The sequence below is a fragment of the Symphalangus syndactylus genome, chromosome 11 (assembly GCF_028878055.3).
Source record: "Symphalangus syndactylus isolate Jambi chromosome 11, NHGRI_mSymSyn1-v2.1_pri, whole genome shotgun sequence".
NCBI lineage: Eukaryota > Metazoa > Chordata > Mammalia > Primates > Hylobatidae > Symphalangus > Symphalangus syndactylus.
The window spans coordinates 56,229,226-56,244,505 of NC_072433.2; the positions used below are offsets into that span (position 1 = coordinate 56,229,226).

Consider the following 15,280-nt stretch of genomic DNA (forward strand, 5'->3'; position numbering starts at 1 on the left):
CCTGAACCCCAAATGCAGGGGCCTGCTGCGGTGTCTTCCCTGAGGCATGGCTTTTTGTTTCAAGGCCGTGGTCTCACAGTGACTGTTTTCTTAGGTTGGCTGGACAGGAGGTTTGTGTCTCTGGTGTTTATGTCCAAGTGAGAGACTCTATACATTGATAAAGCTACCAGCAAAGCAAATGACATGGCTCCTCTTCTCCTCCAGGGTTGATGCTGGGAAACTGCACTATCACAGAAAAATTTTGAACAAAAACGGGCTGATTACAATGCAGTCCCATGTGATCCGATTACCCACTGGAGCCCAGCAACACTCAATCCTCCTCCTACTGAACCGGTTTCATGTGGACAGGTATGGTTTGTAGTGATCAAAACATTAGGTTTTTTAGTTGCAGCCATGTGTAGTATGCTTTAAAAATTGTAGGGGCAGCTGGGTACAGTGACTCATACCTGTAATCATAGCCCTTTGGGAGGCTGAGGTGGGAGAACTGCTTGAGGCCAAGAGTTCCAGACCAGCCTGGGCAATATACCAAGATGGCGTCTTTATAAAAATAAAAAATTAGCTGGGCGTGGTGGTGCACACCTGTAGTCCCAACTACTCAGGAGGCTGAGGTAGGAGGATCGCTTGAGCCCAGGAATTTGAGGCTGCAGTGAGCCATGATTGCACTGCTATACTCCAGCCTGGGTGACAGAGTGAGACCCTGTCTCTTAAAAAAATAATAATAGAAGCCAAATTAGAATATGACTATAGCTTTTTAAAAAATGATATTTGTTATCTTTTTTTGTGAAAATAAGTCCTGCTTGTTTAGAAAACCAGGAAACTATACAGAAAAGAAGGAAAAATAAATCTATAACTTCACAGCTAACAATAGGAACCATTAACATTTTGGTGACATTTTGGGGAGATGTAAAAATAAAAGTAAGTCAGATTTGTTGTGGTGGCAGAATTGTAGTTGAATTATGTCAGTTTCACATTGGATGTTTTGCAGCACTCAACCATAATCTATATGGACGAGATGGCGAGGTTCTGCTAAGCGGTAGCAATGTGTGATATTGCTATTTTAGCGGGATATTGTTGTCCAGATGATATAGCAAACTGGTAAAATGTGCACATTCCCTTCTGAGGACCAGGGAGACTAGGGGAGTGAGTAGGTTATCTCTGACTTCTTCATCCTTGCCATTGGGGTGACTAATTACCTGACATCGGAATGAGGGACAGAAAAGTTTCACCACTCTGCAGAGGTCTCAGCCGTCACTGCACAACCTCATGCCCTTTTTTGTGGGAGGGGCAGAAGCCAGAATGGGAAAAGGTCAAGCTGGTGCAGGGCCTGGGAAGAGCATCCCTTAGCTGAGGAAGCCCTGAGCCCCTCAGTACCTGGCCAGCAGCTCTCTGGGGTGGAGGTAGGCAGCAATGAGGGATAGTGGGGAGGGGAGGTGCATCCTTCAAAAGTGGGGGGAATGATTACATATAAATGTTAAAGTTTACAGTGCACATGGGTTGGGCCAAAGAAAGTGCTCGACACATGTGCATAGACTGTTGACTACGGATCTCCAGGGGTGAAAATCATCATTGCTGCACCTCTGTCAAATGTCCGCCTCCCAGATTTAAGCCATTCTTCTGCCTCAGCCTCCCGAGTAGCTGGGACTACAGGCACCTGCCACCATACCCGGCTAATTTTCGTATTTTTTGTAGAGTTTAATAGGGTTTTGCCATGTTGGCCAGGCTGGTCTCGAACTCCTGACCTCAAGTGATCCACCCGCCTTGGCCTCCCAAAGTGCTGGGATTACAGGCGTCAGCCACCGTGCCCAGCTACACATAACTTTTGACTCCCCAAAAACTTAACTACTAATAGCCTACTGTTGATCAGAAGCCTTACCAATAATATAAAGTTAGTTAACACATATTTTGTTCCATGTGTTATAGCCTGTTCTTGTATTATTGCAATAAACTAGAGAAAAGAAAATGTTATTAAGAAAATACATTTACAATACTGTACTGTACTTATTGATACCATAAGTTTACATTGTTAACAAGATAAATTGTCCGAAATGGTGGGCAGCCACAGCTGCAGACCTCACTCTACAGTACATGTCAAGCAGTTTAACTTTTTCTTGAAATGTCATGACTTTTCTCTGCTTCTTGGGAGCGTTTCCAGCATCACTAGTGGCACTTTGTGTGGGTCCCATGGTGTCAGTCAAGGTTTATGGTATTGCGGTAAACACGAGGAAAAATACGTGAGAACTGCAAGAGATCATTTTTTTCTTTTTTTTTTTTTTGAGACAGAGTTTCACTCTTGTTGCCCAGGCTGGAGTGCAATGGTGCGATCTCCGCTCACCACAACCTCTGCCTCCAGGGATCAAGCGATGCGCCACCGCGCCCAGCTAATTTTGTGTTTGGAGTAGAGACAGGGTTTCTCCATGTTGGTCAAGCTGTTCTTGAACTCCCAGCCTCAGAAGAGATCACTTTTTACTGCCACAAGTAATTTACTAGAGAGGAACTACTCACACAGAGATGAGATTTTTTTTTTTTTTTTTTTGACAGTCTCACTCAGTTGCCTAGGCTGGAGCACAGTGGCACGACCTCGGCTCACTGCAACCTTTGCCTCCCAGGTTCAAGCAATTCTACTGCTTCAGCCTCCCAAGTAGCTGGTACTACAAGCATGTGCCACCACGCCTGGCTAATTTTTTTGTATTTTTAGTAGAGATGGGGTTTCACCATGTTGGTCAGGCTGGTCTCGAACTCCTGACCTCAGGTGATCCGCCCACCTGGGCCTCCCAAAGTGCTGGGATTACAAGCGTGAGCCATCACATCCGGCCCATCATATGGCATTTTTAAGCCGATACTCACAACACTTAAGCTTGCCACAATAACAACAGGAGGTGGCTACGAAGTTATTAACAGTAGTACACTGTGTATTACAGTTAATTTTATGCAGATTTGATTTCATCCTGCATCTTCATGTTTGTTTACATTTCCTCCACTGCAAATGGCACCATGTATGGTCTGTAAATGGTTGCGTAAGTTTTGATTAACTTTTTATAATAGATTTGTGTATATTTTATGGTAATGAATGATAGACTAGTATCCACCTATATTTTATGCATTAATGACATACCTTTTTCTTAATTTTTTCAATATTTCTAATGTTATACAGTTTGTCTATGAGTTTTCTCAAACTCACAAATCTCCAAAAATTCTAATATATTTTTATATATTCTCTAATATATTTTTTCAATAAATATGAAAAAAAAAATCTGTGTATAAGTGGACCCGGCCAGTTCAAATCCATGTTGTCCAAGAGCCAACTGTACAGTATTAGAGAGCAGCATCTTCTATGAATTCACATTTTAATTGGGTCATACTGTCCATTGGTTAAGTAACTGTCTCACCAAACTCTTCACTTGTGTATAGCCTGTGCTCAGCCCAAGAACACAGGGTGGCAGCTGTGGGGTAGGAGAGAGAACACTGGATTAAGTCAAGATCTGTATTTCCATCTTTGCCCCTCACCTGGGCAGTCACTTGACCTCTTTGAACCACCGTTGCCTCTTGTATTAAATGGCTGTGACACAGTGCCTCCTATGCAGAGTGGCTCATATGCATTACCTGTCTGTCCCTCCATTTATTCTTTGATTCATTGAGAGGCAGTACAGATGGGGAAGTGGGTGTAGTCTCTGGATCCCATACGTGTGCTCTCCCTCCCCCTAGGACTGTAAGTCAAACCAAGCTGTGCTTGTCCAGCCGAACTGGCAACAAGATTTCTCCCTGCACCCCTCCCTGGGCTCCCCCTAGACTTACACAGTCAAGGGCCCTCAGTGTTTTTAAATGGCTTCCTTTGCTGGCCGTTAGCTTGGAAGCATTGATCATGACATCCGCTTCACGGTAGAAATGAGAGGGAAGGTAGGCTCTGCCATGTCAGTGTAGTCAGGAGCAGGAACCGGAGCTTCAGAATCAGAGTGGCATCCCAGTGAGTGAGGAGAGGACTGGTTTTAGAGGAAGAAGACCTAGGTTTGTGTCTCCAGCCTGAACTTCAGTAAAGCGTGTTAACTTTGTAGAATAACTCCCATCCTTCCTCACCAAGTGATCTGTTTTTTGTTTTTCTTTGAGATGGAGTCTTGCTCTGTCACCCAGGCTGGAATGCAGTGGTGTGATCTCGGCTCACTGCAACCCCCACCTCCCAGATTCAAGCAATTCTCCTGCCTCAGCCTCCCAAGTAGCTGGGATTACAGGCGCCCACCACCACGTCTGGCTAATTTTTGTATTTTTAGTAGAAATAGGGTTTCACCATGTTGGCCAGGCTGGTCTCGAACTCCTGACCTCCAGCGATCGGCCTGCCTCGGCCTCCCAAAGTGCTGGGATTTTGCCCGGCCCCTCACCAAGTGATTTGTAAGAAGATATGTGTGATACTTCCTAAACTTAAAAGTATTGTAAAAATGAAAGGTATTTTACAGAATCATGTCATGCAAGTTTTAGTCCTAGAATCTAGTCTATACATTGCCTCTAGAAAGGTGGCCTTAGACATGACAGAACCTCTCACAGCCACAGTCTCTCCACCTGTAGAAGGTAGGAATTGGGCTAGATGATCTATGAGACCTAAAAGATTCTGTTATTTATTGTTAAATGATTAAGTCAAGTCTTGCTGTGTCATCTTTAAGAAACAGGCAGTAAATATTGACTTCAGCAACAGGTTTGAAAAAACGAATTGCTCGGTGTTTCTTGCAGGAGGAGCAAATACGACATCCTCATGGAGAAGCTTTCGGTCATGCTGAGCACACGGACTAACCACATAGAGACGCTGGGAAAGCTGAGGGAAGAGCTGGTGAGCCTGGGGTTTCCCACGGGCGGGGCTGGGTGTCATCTTGTCAGGCATAGATGAATGAATTGCAACCCTAAGCCCTATTCTGGATTTGATGCAAATGAGATTTTCCTTTGTTTGTTGTTTTTTTCTTTTCTTTTTTGAGACGCAGTCTTGCTTTGTTGCCCTGGCTGGGGTGCAGTGGTGCGACAGCGGCTCACTGCGGCCTTCACCTCCCAGGTTCAAGAGATTGTCCTGCCTCAGCCTCCCAAGTTGCTGGGATTACAAGGTGCCCGCCACCACGCCCTGCTAATTTTCATATCTTTATTAGAGACAGGGTTTCACCATGTTGTCCAAGCTGGTCTTGAACCCCTGACCTCAAATATCCTTCCGTCTCAGCTTCCCAAAGTGCTGGGATTACAGGCGTGAGCCACTGCGCCCAGCTTTTTTTTTTAGAATGAGAGAGTGCTTTGTCCTTCATTTAAATTCTTGCCTTTGCCTGACTTCCATTTTTCCCCGGAGTTCGTTCTAGGACCTATTATCAAAGTTCAGACGGAATAGGAAAACATGGCATTTAGGTTTACTTCTGTAATCAAGCTTATGATCTTGTTCCCAGTAGTTTTGTACTGAAATAGCAGAGGGGCTGTCCTGAGGGGGAGGGGAGAGGACGCAGAGAGGAAGGCAGCTGTTGACCTGCTTCGTCTTTGGGCCCCAGAGCAGAGGCTGTGGCAAAGGGAGCGCGAGAGGGAGAAAGGCGGAGGGGAGCTGCTTCCAATCTGATTGGAAGGTTTCAGTGCAAGTCAGGAAAGAGCCAACGTTAGAGATGGGAGGAAAACAAGATTGCCCTGCAGGTGAAACCAGAAATTAAAACTGAACATTTGAAGTCAAGCTCTTTGGTGACTAGTAGTTAGTCCCCTAATGAGTGGTCTTCAGTCTGACAGCAGGCACCAGGACAGTCCTTGTTCTTTCCCCGCGTTGCATCGGTGGAGTTCTCTGATTTCATTGTTCACAGGGGGAGGAGGTGTCTTCCGCATTGCTAGATTCACTGCCTGCCTAAGCCTCTTTAAAGCAGTGGTTACAGTCTGGAGGCTTGTGGGCCAGACTTGGTCTGTTAAAAATAAATTTGACCTAGCATTTTTTAAGAAATTGAGACCTTCCATAAAAATCTAGGTTTCCAGTCTGTCTCGAGAAATGAGAAGCCTGGGCCTGCCGTCTCTCCTGACAGCAGTTAGCTGGAACTAGTTGTGCACTGGCTGGGTCCCCCGCAGTCCACCTGCTTCCTGTCACCTCTCAGACACGAGGCAGGGAGGCAGGGCCATTTGTCACTCCATGAGCACTGCTGTTTGTAGTAGGGGAGAAGTGTTTTGCTTCTCTGTGTCTGAGTTTATCAGAGTAGAAAATCAAAGATAGATGGAGAAGTCCTCTCAGGAAACCCTGGCAGAAACGAAGGAATTTCCTACCGGCTTAATAAACAAATACCTGGCCACCGTGTGGATTAATGTTACTTGTCCAGCCCATGCAGACTCTGGAGATTGAAACCCTCTCTCCTACCAAGTCACTTGGGGGCAGGGAGACAGGGCTAGTCAGGTTTCAGGTCAGCCCTGTGGACTGTGTTAGCAGCAAGCCTTGACTGTTACTGGACAGCCTTTCACTTATTCATTGAACAAATACTTCCGGGAGTGTGTATGTTGAGTTAGAACTGTGTTCCACAATAAGATGGTGAAAGTTAGCCAGGATGATAGGTCTCACACTGTTGTGGAGCTGTCTAGTCAGAAGGGCAGGCGTGTGAACACATACCTGGAAGGATGTAGCCGAGCTGGTAGAGGGAAAGGGGTGCTTTCTTTAGAGAACTGGGGAAAGCCTCAAAGAGCTGTGCCAAAAGCACAGTTGAGCTGGGCTTTTCCCCACATAGACAGAGGGAAAGTGGCATTTGAGGGAAAAGAGAAGAGCTGGTGCAAAGGCATGAGTTGTGGAAGGCCATGCAACATGCTTAGAAGTGGGCAGTAATCCAGAGGGCAGCCGGCACATTGTGTGGCTGGATAGGAAGGTAGGGGCCCAATCAGAAAGGACTGGAGTGCTGGCTGAGGAGTGGGGACTTTAGCCTTGGAACTTTAGCCTTATGCACTGCTGCTGGCCATGTAGAAATGAAGAAGTTATTAACCAGGGGTGGTGGTATGCACCAGTCCAGCTACTCAGGAGACTGAGACCAGAGAATGGCTTGAGCCTGGGAGGTGGAAGTTGCAGTCTAGGCAGATGAGCTGGTGGAGGGAAGGGGATGGGAAGAAGGTGGCGAGGTTGTGGCCATGAGGGCTGGAATTGTTTGAGAAACATTTTGGAGGTGAAACTAACAGGACGTGGTGAGTGCCTGCACTGAGATGCAGAGGTGACTGAAGAAGGAGGATCTCGAGAGGAAGCCAGTGAGTTTCGCTGGAGTGGCTGCTGCTCAATGAGGCAGCACAAAGGCAGGCTTGTGAGGCAGGGATCATGTCTGCTTGCTCACTGCGAGCCCTCACGATGAAGACAGTGCCTGGCCCCCTGTAGAGGCTCAGTAAATATTTGCTGAATGGGAGTTGAATAAATAGGTCAGAAAGAGGAGCAGATTTGGGTGAGGAGGAGGCACAGGACAAATCTGAGTTTCAGACGTATTGGGTATGAAGATCTTCCATGACTATCCCCTGATGATGTCTAGTCAGTAGCTGGAAATTGGGGTCACAGAGAGCTGAGCAGGATTCAGTGAATAATTAGCCTATAGATGAAGCTGAGGCCATGAATATAGATGCTGCCTTTTGGGGGTATTTGGTACGAAGACTCACTGCCTCTTTCTCTTTTTGCTGGCCACATTGTGCAAGTCGTTGATGGCAGCCCTTCAGAAGGCAAGACTACATCATCCTTCCCCTCTTAGGATGGTCCAGGGCTTAGTGCCATATGTCAAGGGCTGGGATCTGATGGATGAGTTTCCATGGGGTCTTTTTATGATGCTGGGGGCATGGCTAGATTAACGATAAATGCCATGTACAAGCCAGTGGCTTTGAATGAGCCATATGTGAGTCTTCTGTATTGTTTTGATAGCCATATGTTCTGACACCCAAGGGCTGGAGTGCTGGTTAGCCTGGGAGGTAACCACACTTATGTGGCGGCGGCAGCCCACAGACATTTGCTCCCTGTCTCTCCCCCAGAGTGTAAGAGGAAAGCTGTAAGACTCAGTGAACAGCTCTCAGTCACGAGTGCCTCCTGCCATTCGCTCCTTCGCTGGGAGCTGTGGTAACCTGCCAGGGGCTGCAAAATCACATGGCAGCAGTGCCCAGGAGGGTGATACCCACAAGCAAAATGGGCCATGTATAAAATAAATTTTTGATACAGGATCGGTTTAAGAAATTAACTTTCCTCTTAACTACCATTAGAGAAAACCAGCACAAAAATGGTGATAAATGGCAACTGACCTTCAGTTTCATTGTCGGAGGGTCTGGTGGGGGAGCGCAAAGGCTGTGGCCCCCTGGAGCCGGGCAGGCCCTGCTGAAGAGCAGCTGATCGAGGCTTCTGTTCACTGTTGCTGTGAGGAGCTGCAGTCCTAGCCTTTCAAGAGAAGCCAGAATCTAGGTCTTTTTTTATGTGAAATGGCTCACTTTTCAATTTTGGCAAGTAAATTACTTTCTTGAAGAAAAACATTGTATCAATTTTAAAAGCACCACCTGCACTGGAGGCTGCTGTTGGTCACCCCTGCAGGGGAGATGTTCCTAGGATCATTTTGGTTTTCAGCCTTCGAAAATAGGAGTGATGAGATGGAAATACCCATTATCATTCTGTTGTAACTTCATAGACCACATTTACATTTTTACAATTTTTTTTTTTTTTTTTTGAAACAGAGTCTCACTCTGTCACCCAGGCTGGAGTGCAGTGGTGCGATCTCGGCCCACTGCAACCTCCGCCTCCCGGTTCAAGCAGTTCTCACCCTCAACCTTCTGAGTAGCTAGGATTACAGGCACATGCCACCGCACCCAGCTAATGTTTGTATTTTTAGCAGAGATGGGGTTTCGCCATGTTGGCCAGGCTGGTCCAAACTCCTGGCCTTAAGTGATCTGCCCGCCTCGGCCTCCCAAAGTGCTGGGATTACAGGTGTCAGCCACTGCACCCAGCCTATAAAATTTTTTAACCTATTTTTTCACCTTTTTTTCTCTCCTGCCCGTGGGGGACAGGGGTATGTATCTGTGTGTGTGTGTTTGTATTAGTAGTACACTTATATGGTTAAAAAATCAAAACAACATGAAAAGGTATCAGATGAAGTCTTCAGTCTCCACTCCTCCACTCCTGCCTGCCTCATTCCCACCCCTGCGCACCCTTCCAGGATCTGGCGAAGCAAATCTCTTTCCCCCTCTCTAATCGAAAGGTAGAATCGTTTATATCCTGCTCTAGACCTTGTTTTGGTCCCTTGACAAGGTAGCTTGGCAGGCTTTCCTCATTAGTACCTCAAGATAATCAATTAATTCAGGTCCTGAACTTGTGTTCATTTACATGACTTTCTAGTCATTTTAGACATCTTGCTGTGTCTAATAGTAGCCTTTAAATTGTGTTTTGGCAGGGGCTGTGTGAAAGGACATTTAAGCGTCTGTACCAGTATATGCTCAACGCCGGGCTAGCCAAGGTGGTGTCTCTTCGCTTGCAAGAGATCCACCCTGAATGTGGACCTTGTAAGACAAAGAAAGGTAACGCAGAGCCTCAGCTTCTGTTCCCTCGGCTGGCTGGCTCTCACTTCTATCCTCTAAGCTTCAGCCTCTCTCTCTGATCACATTCTGCCTTGCGGCATAATGATTTCACATATTTATTTAACTCTATGCCTCAGTGCCTGGCTCAGGACTGTCCATATAAAAAGTGCCTAGAAAATGTTTGCTGAACAAACTTCCAGCAAACATCTCTGTGGTGTCCTCCAAAATCATAGTTTTATCAGGTGCCCAAATAAACAAGTTCATCTTTTCCTCCTTATACTAAGCCACCGTAGTCTCCTCTTTTTTCTTTTCTTTTTTTTTTTTTTTAGGCAGAATCTTGCTCTTGTCGCCCAGGCTGGAGTGCAGTGGTGTGATCTCTGCTCACTACAACCTCTGCCTTTTGGGTTCAAGCAATTCTCCTGCCTCAACCTCCCGAGTAGCTGGGACTACAGGTGCCCGCCACCACGCCTGGCTAATTTTTTGTATTTTTAGTAGAGACAGGGTTTCACCATGCTGGCCAAGCTGGTCTTGAACTCCTGACCTCAGGTGATCCACTCACCTTGGCCTCCCAAAGTGCTGGGATTACAATCATGAGCCACCACGCTCAGCCTCTTTTTTTTTTTTTTTTTGGAGACAGAGTCTTTCTCTGTTGCCCAGGCTGGTGTGCAGTGGCATCATCTCAGCTCACTGAAATCTCCACTTCCTGGGCTCAAACGATCCTCCTGCCTCAGCCTCACCACACCCGACTAATTTTTGTATTTTTTTGTAGAGAGAGAGTCTCGCTATGTTGCCCAGTCTGGTCTCAAACTCCTGAACTCAAGTGATCCACCCGCCTCAGCCCTGCAAATTGCTGGGATTACAGGCGTGGGCCACCACTGCCAGCCACTCATCATTCTTTAGCCTGCCTTTGTGAAGTGCCTACTCTGTATTGCATGATCTCGTTATCTAGCCCTGTAAGGTTGGTGGCATTGTCACCATTTTATATGTAAGAAAATTAAAGTGAAGAGATGCTGAGTAACTTATAGAAGGTTAAACAATCAGTACTCAGCAGAGGTAGGATCTGAGCCTTCTAAGAAAGTTAACTTAAGGAGCATACTATGAAACTTTAAAAACCTTCCTTAGGCTGGGCACGGTGGCTCATGCCTGTAATCCCTGCACTTTGGGAGGCTCAGGCGGGCAGATCACCTGAGGTCAGGAGTTGGAGACCAGCCTGGCTAACATGGTGAAACCCCGTTTCTACTAAAAATACAAAAAATTAGCCAGGCATGGTGGTGCGTGCGTGTAATCCCAGCTACTCAGGAGGCTGAGGCAGGAGAATCGCTTGAACCTGGGAGGTGGAGGTTGCAGTGAGCCGAGATCACGCCATTGCATTCCAGCCTCCATTATATTTTTTTCCTAGACAGGGTCTCGCTCTGTTTCCCAGGCTGGAGTGCAGTGGCACAACCATGGCTCACTGCAGCCTTGATCTCCCAGGCTCAAGCTAATCCTCCTGCCTCAGCCTCATGAGTAGCTGAGGTTACAGGCACACCCTACCATGCTGGGCTAATTTCTTTTTATTTTCAGTAGAGACGAAGTCTTGCTATCATGCCCAGGCTGGTCTTGAACTCCTGGGCTCAAGTGATCTCCTGCCTTAGCCTCCCAAAGTGCTGGGATTATAGGCGTGAGCCACCAAGTCCAGTTATTTTTATCTATTCTTGATTTTTGTCCCATCCTTTTTACTCCTCCTGATTAACCAGAATCATTTTAAAAGCTGCGGGTCAGAGTTCTCAGTAAAAGGTGGTAGTTGGAATATATGCATTTATCTGCACTCCACCCAAACTTCACCATAGTGATGAAAAGGGATATAAGAGGAGTAAACCCTCAACTACAAAGAAAACAGGACAGGAAATGACAAAAGGGAGAGCTGGTGATGACATTTGGCCACTGAAAGGCAGATGGGCAAATGGCAATTGACTGACCAGACTGGGAAAGCTAAGTGCCTGTGAAGGGCGATAGCCAAAAACTGACACCTCAGAACTTGAAATCAACTAAAACTTGGGGATACTGGGTGCCTTTGAAAGCATAAGTATGGATACGGCTAGAAAAAGAGAATTGGTTAATGGTCTGTGTGAGAAATTACAACCCTGTAAGAGGCCCTTCCCCACAGAGACAGAAGTCTGGCGTTGTCTCTAGAGAGCATGCCAGAGGGTTTCTAGGCTCAAAGATATGAGACCAAGCTGGAGACTGGGCACTGTGCCAAAAATGAGGGCTCTGTGACAGTCTTGCTAGGTGAGAGTTTCCCAGCTGCTGCACCCAGCTTGGCCGTCTCTTGTTTTAGTCTGTCGTTTGATGTGCATCCTCCAGTAGCTTCCCAAAGGGGAACATGGGCTCCTAGAACCGTTCGGCTCCTCCAACACTGACAGCCAGACTTACGGTTTCCTAGGCCAGAGGCTGGAGACTCCTTTTTCTGAAGAAACTGACCAGTCCATGAGAAAAATCCTCCAGATACTGAAATTTGGGGGTTTTCCCAACAAAATAGCCCCTGCAAGCTCCCTCTTCATGGAAGCCCACCTGATGGTAACTTCTCTCTTCCTCCTCTCCACTTCCAAAACACAGGGCTTTGGGCAGCATTTTAATGCCTCCCTGAATATTTCAGGAAAACTCATAAGAAAAACAAACAAACATAGGATACTGAAATAAAGTAGGGAGCAGAAGAAACTGAAAAATAAAGAATCCTTAGAGTTAGTGACATGCACATAGAAAACCAAGCAAATGGCAAAAAGTGCAGTTATTAATTCCAAGGAGGCCGGGCGCGGTGGCTCACGCTTGTAATCCCAGCACTTTGGGAGGCCGAGGCGGGCGGATCACGATGTCAGGAGATTGAGACCACGGTGAAACCCCGTCTCTACTAAAAATACAAAAAAAAAATTAGCCGGGCGTGGTGGCAGGCGCCTGTAGTCCCAGCTACTCGGAGAGGCTGAGGCAGGAGAATGGCGTGAACCTGGGAGGCGGAGCTTGCAGTGAGCAGAGATCGCGCCACTGCACTCCAGCCTGGGTGACAGAGTGAGACTCCGTCTCAAAAAAAAAAAAATTCCAAGGAAACCAAAAAGGTGTACAAGAAAAGATTGCTTATAGCCTGTGTGCTTGACTTTGTGGGCATAGCAAGTTGCCTATGGAGACTGACTTCATTCACACTCCTCAGGAGAGTGTGTGCTGAATGAGGACAGACCCACAGCACCCCCAGGGTGGGGCTCAGTGCCCTGCAGAAGGTAGGCGGCCATATTTGTCAAGAGACTGTGAACTGCCCATCTAGGGAAGCTTGTCTCTGTCTTTATTGCCTAGCTTAGTTAATGGAAGCATTGGCCACCTGTCTGGCTTCTCTGTGTCTGAGAAAAGTCTTGTGGAGGAGATGGTAACACACAGATAATTACAATACCACAGGTATATAAACAAAGAAGGAGCAGCTGGGAGGTAAGGAAACCTTCCTGGAGCAAAACCTCATCTTTGACTTCCTAGTGCTTAACACGTTCTCAGTGCTGAGTAAATGTCTGATTGATTGAATGACTGGAACTCCTTGAGGAAAAGTGTGGTAGCATCAGCCTTTAAGTAGAGAGGAAAATAGAAAAGATTGTTGGGTCCCGTGGCAAGGAAGAAAAAAGGCTCATGGAACTGACAGGTGTCCTGGGGACTTAACTGTTTGGTGATTCCTCAGTATTTGACTTTTCTTTCTTTCTTTCTTCCTTTTTTTTTTTTTTTTTTTTTGACACAGAGTTTCTCTCTATTGCCCAGGCTGGAGTGCAGTTGCATGATCTTGGCTCACTGCAGCCTCTGCCTCCCGGGTTCAAGTGATTCTTCTGCCTCAGCCTCCCAAGTAGCTGGGATTACAGGCGTGCGCCACCACACCCAGCTAATTTTTGTATTTTTGGTAGAGATGGGGTTTTACCATGTTGGCCAGGCTGGTCTTGAACCCCTGACCTCAGGTGATCTGCCCGCCTCAGCCTCCCAAACGGCTGGGATTACAGGCGTGAGCCACTGCACTCAGCCCTCAGTATTTGATTTTGAAGTCTAATGGCCTGAATGCCTAAATACTCTTGGCCTGTTAATCATTTTTATTTTCTGTCCTGTTGGAAGAAAGGTGTTAAGGAAAAGACAGAAGTAATTTATATTTAAAGTAAAGGGAAACTAAGGAGGAACCTTAGTTCCTTAAAGAACCTTTTTTGCTAGACAGGCAACTGTAGAGAAAGGCTTCTCCCTAGCCTAAGGTCCCTGGAAGTTTAAACCAACCAAATTTACTTGGAACTAACACCTCACACCTGAATGGACTTGGGAGTAAGACAGCCCTGGGTTAGAATTCTTATTCCATCACTGTCTGGTAAGGTGACCTTCAGCAAGTGATTTGACCTCTGTATACCTCAGTTTCCTCATCTGAATTATCTAGGGGGTAATAGTACCCACTTTCCAGGGTATTGTGAAACTTACAGGTGACAGTAGACATGGAGCAGGGCCACAGGCTGATAACACACAGGCCCAATCTAGCTGTGTGTTTTGTTTGGCTCACAGTGTTTGTTTGTATTGAATTTGTTGCCGGCATTTAAAAATCAGAAAGTTTCACCTAAAAAGTCTGACTGTCAACTTCTCTGTAAAAATACAATTAGGAAACATTGAACTTTATTCCTTTATTAGCAGTTGGCTAGGCAGAGGGAGCTGCCCCATTTCAGAGGGGCTCACCTTCCCCTTTCACCACGGACACCCGCTTCCCACTGTGTAGCCTGCGGCCTGCTTCATGCTGGTATGTCATTTGCCTGACCCTTGAAAGTAAGTTCATGCATAGGACTCATTGCCCAGTGAGTGGTTTCCATCATCTTGAGGCCTGGGGCTGGGACAAGAGGACTTTCCAGAAGAAAGATTAGCATGACTTACAGCGCAGACAGTGGTGGTTTTGGCTCCTTGTGCTGGATTAAGGCAGCAGGCACCAAGATGATGATGGTCAGGATGTTTAGATTGTCACACGCATGCACAAGGAGCCATTCTGATGGCTGGAAGGACGATGTCTTTGCCCACACTGTCGCCCACCTCTGCTGCTGCAGCTGGAAACCTGGGCTCATGGTGAGTCCTTCCCTCACTTCCATGGCATGCGGTAGCCCAGTTACTCATCTGTGTGAGTTCTTTCCAGCTAGCTCATGAGCTCCTTCAGGGTGGTGACCACACACTTTACATGCTTTATGTCCTTTTTAAAGGCTGTACAGTGTCTGCTTGGAACAGAATAGGTGCTAAGCAGATGCTGAGCAAATTTAATTTAATTTAATTAAGTGCTGCTTCAGTTACTTTCCATGCGCAGGAGGCAAGGGATGAAGGCAGTTTTCAGGGTTTTTTTGCCTTGAGCTTTGTCTTTCCAGTTTGCAAAATTAACATAAAACCTTCCCTCTAAGGCATTATGGAGGAGACAAAGCTCAAATAATAAATAAAGATGATGTATTATTTCATTTAAATTTACAGATATACCTGGATCTAGTATATGAATTATTTCTAAAACTCCTTAAACAATGAATTTGGATTTAGGCTTATTTCAAATGCATATTTCACTGCACAGAAGGCTTCAGTGATCTGTTTTGCAAAAAGCAAAAAAACTTTGGTAATGTAAACAGCCCCGCTGAACTGATCTGTTTTGCAAATTTGGATTATTTTCTTCAAGTGTTTACCAGTCATCCTGTGTTTATTAAATTGTGCTGAGAAAAGAAAGGGAGAGAAGCAGAAGTTAACTCAGCAGTCTGTGGGAAAATGATCACAGTTGGAAACAACTCACAGAAATTGT

The 15,280-nt window shown here is 46.2% G+C and overlaps 1 protein-coding gene across 2 annotated transcripts in view; it reads left to right on the forward strand.

Annotated features, from left to right (window-relative positions):
- GTF3C1 (general transcription factor IIIC subunit 1) overlaps positions 1-15,280 on the forward strand; it is an 89,786-nt gene that overhangs the window by 12,130 nt on the left and 62,376 nt on the right. For both annotated transcript variants that reach the window (XM_055232670.2, XM_055232671.2), the window contains exons 4-6: positions 205-348; positions 4,717-4,813; positions 9,366-9,489. In XM_055232670.2, coding sequence (XP_055088645.1) covers positions 205-348; positions 4,717-4,813; positions 9,366-9,489 — 365 coding nt within the window. The remainder of the gene's footprint in view (positions 1-204; positions 349-4,716; positions 4,814-9,365; positions 9,490-15,280) is intronic.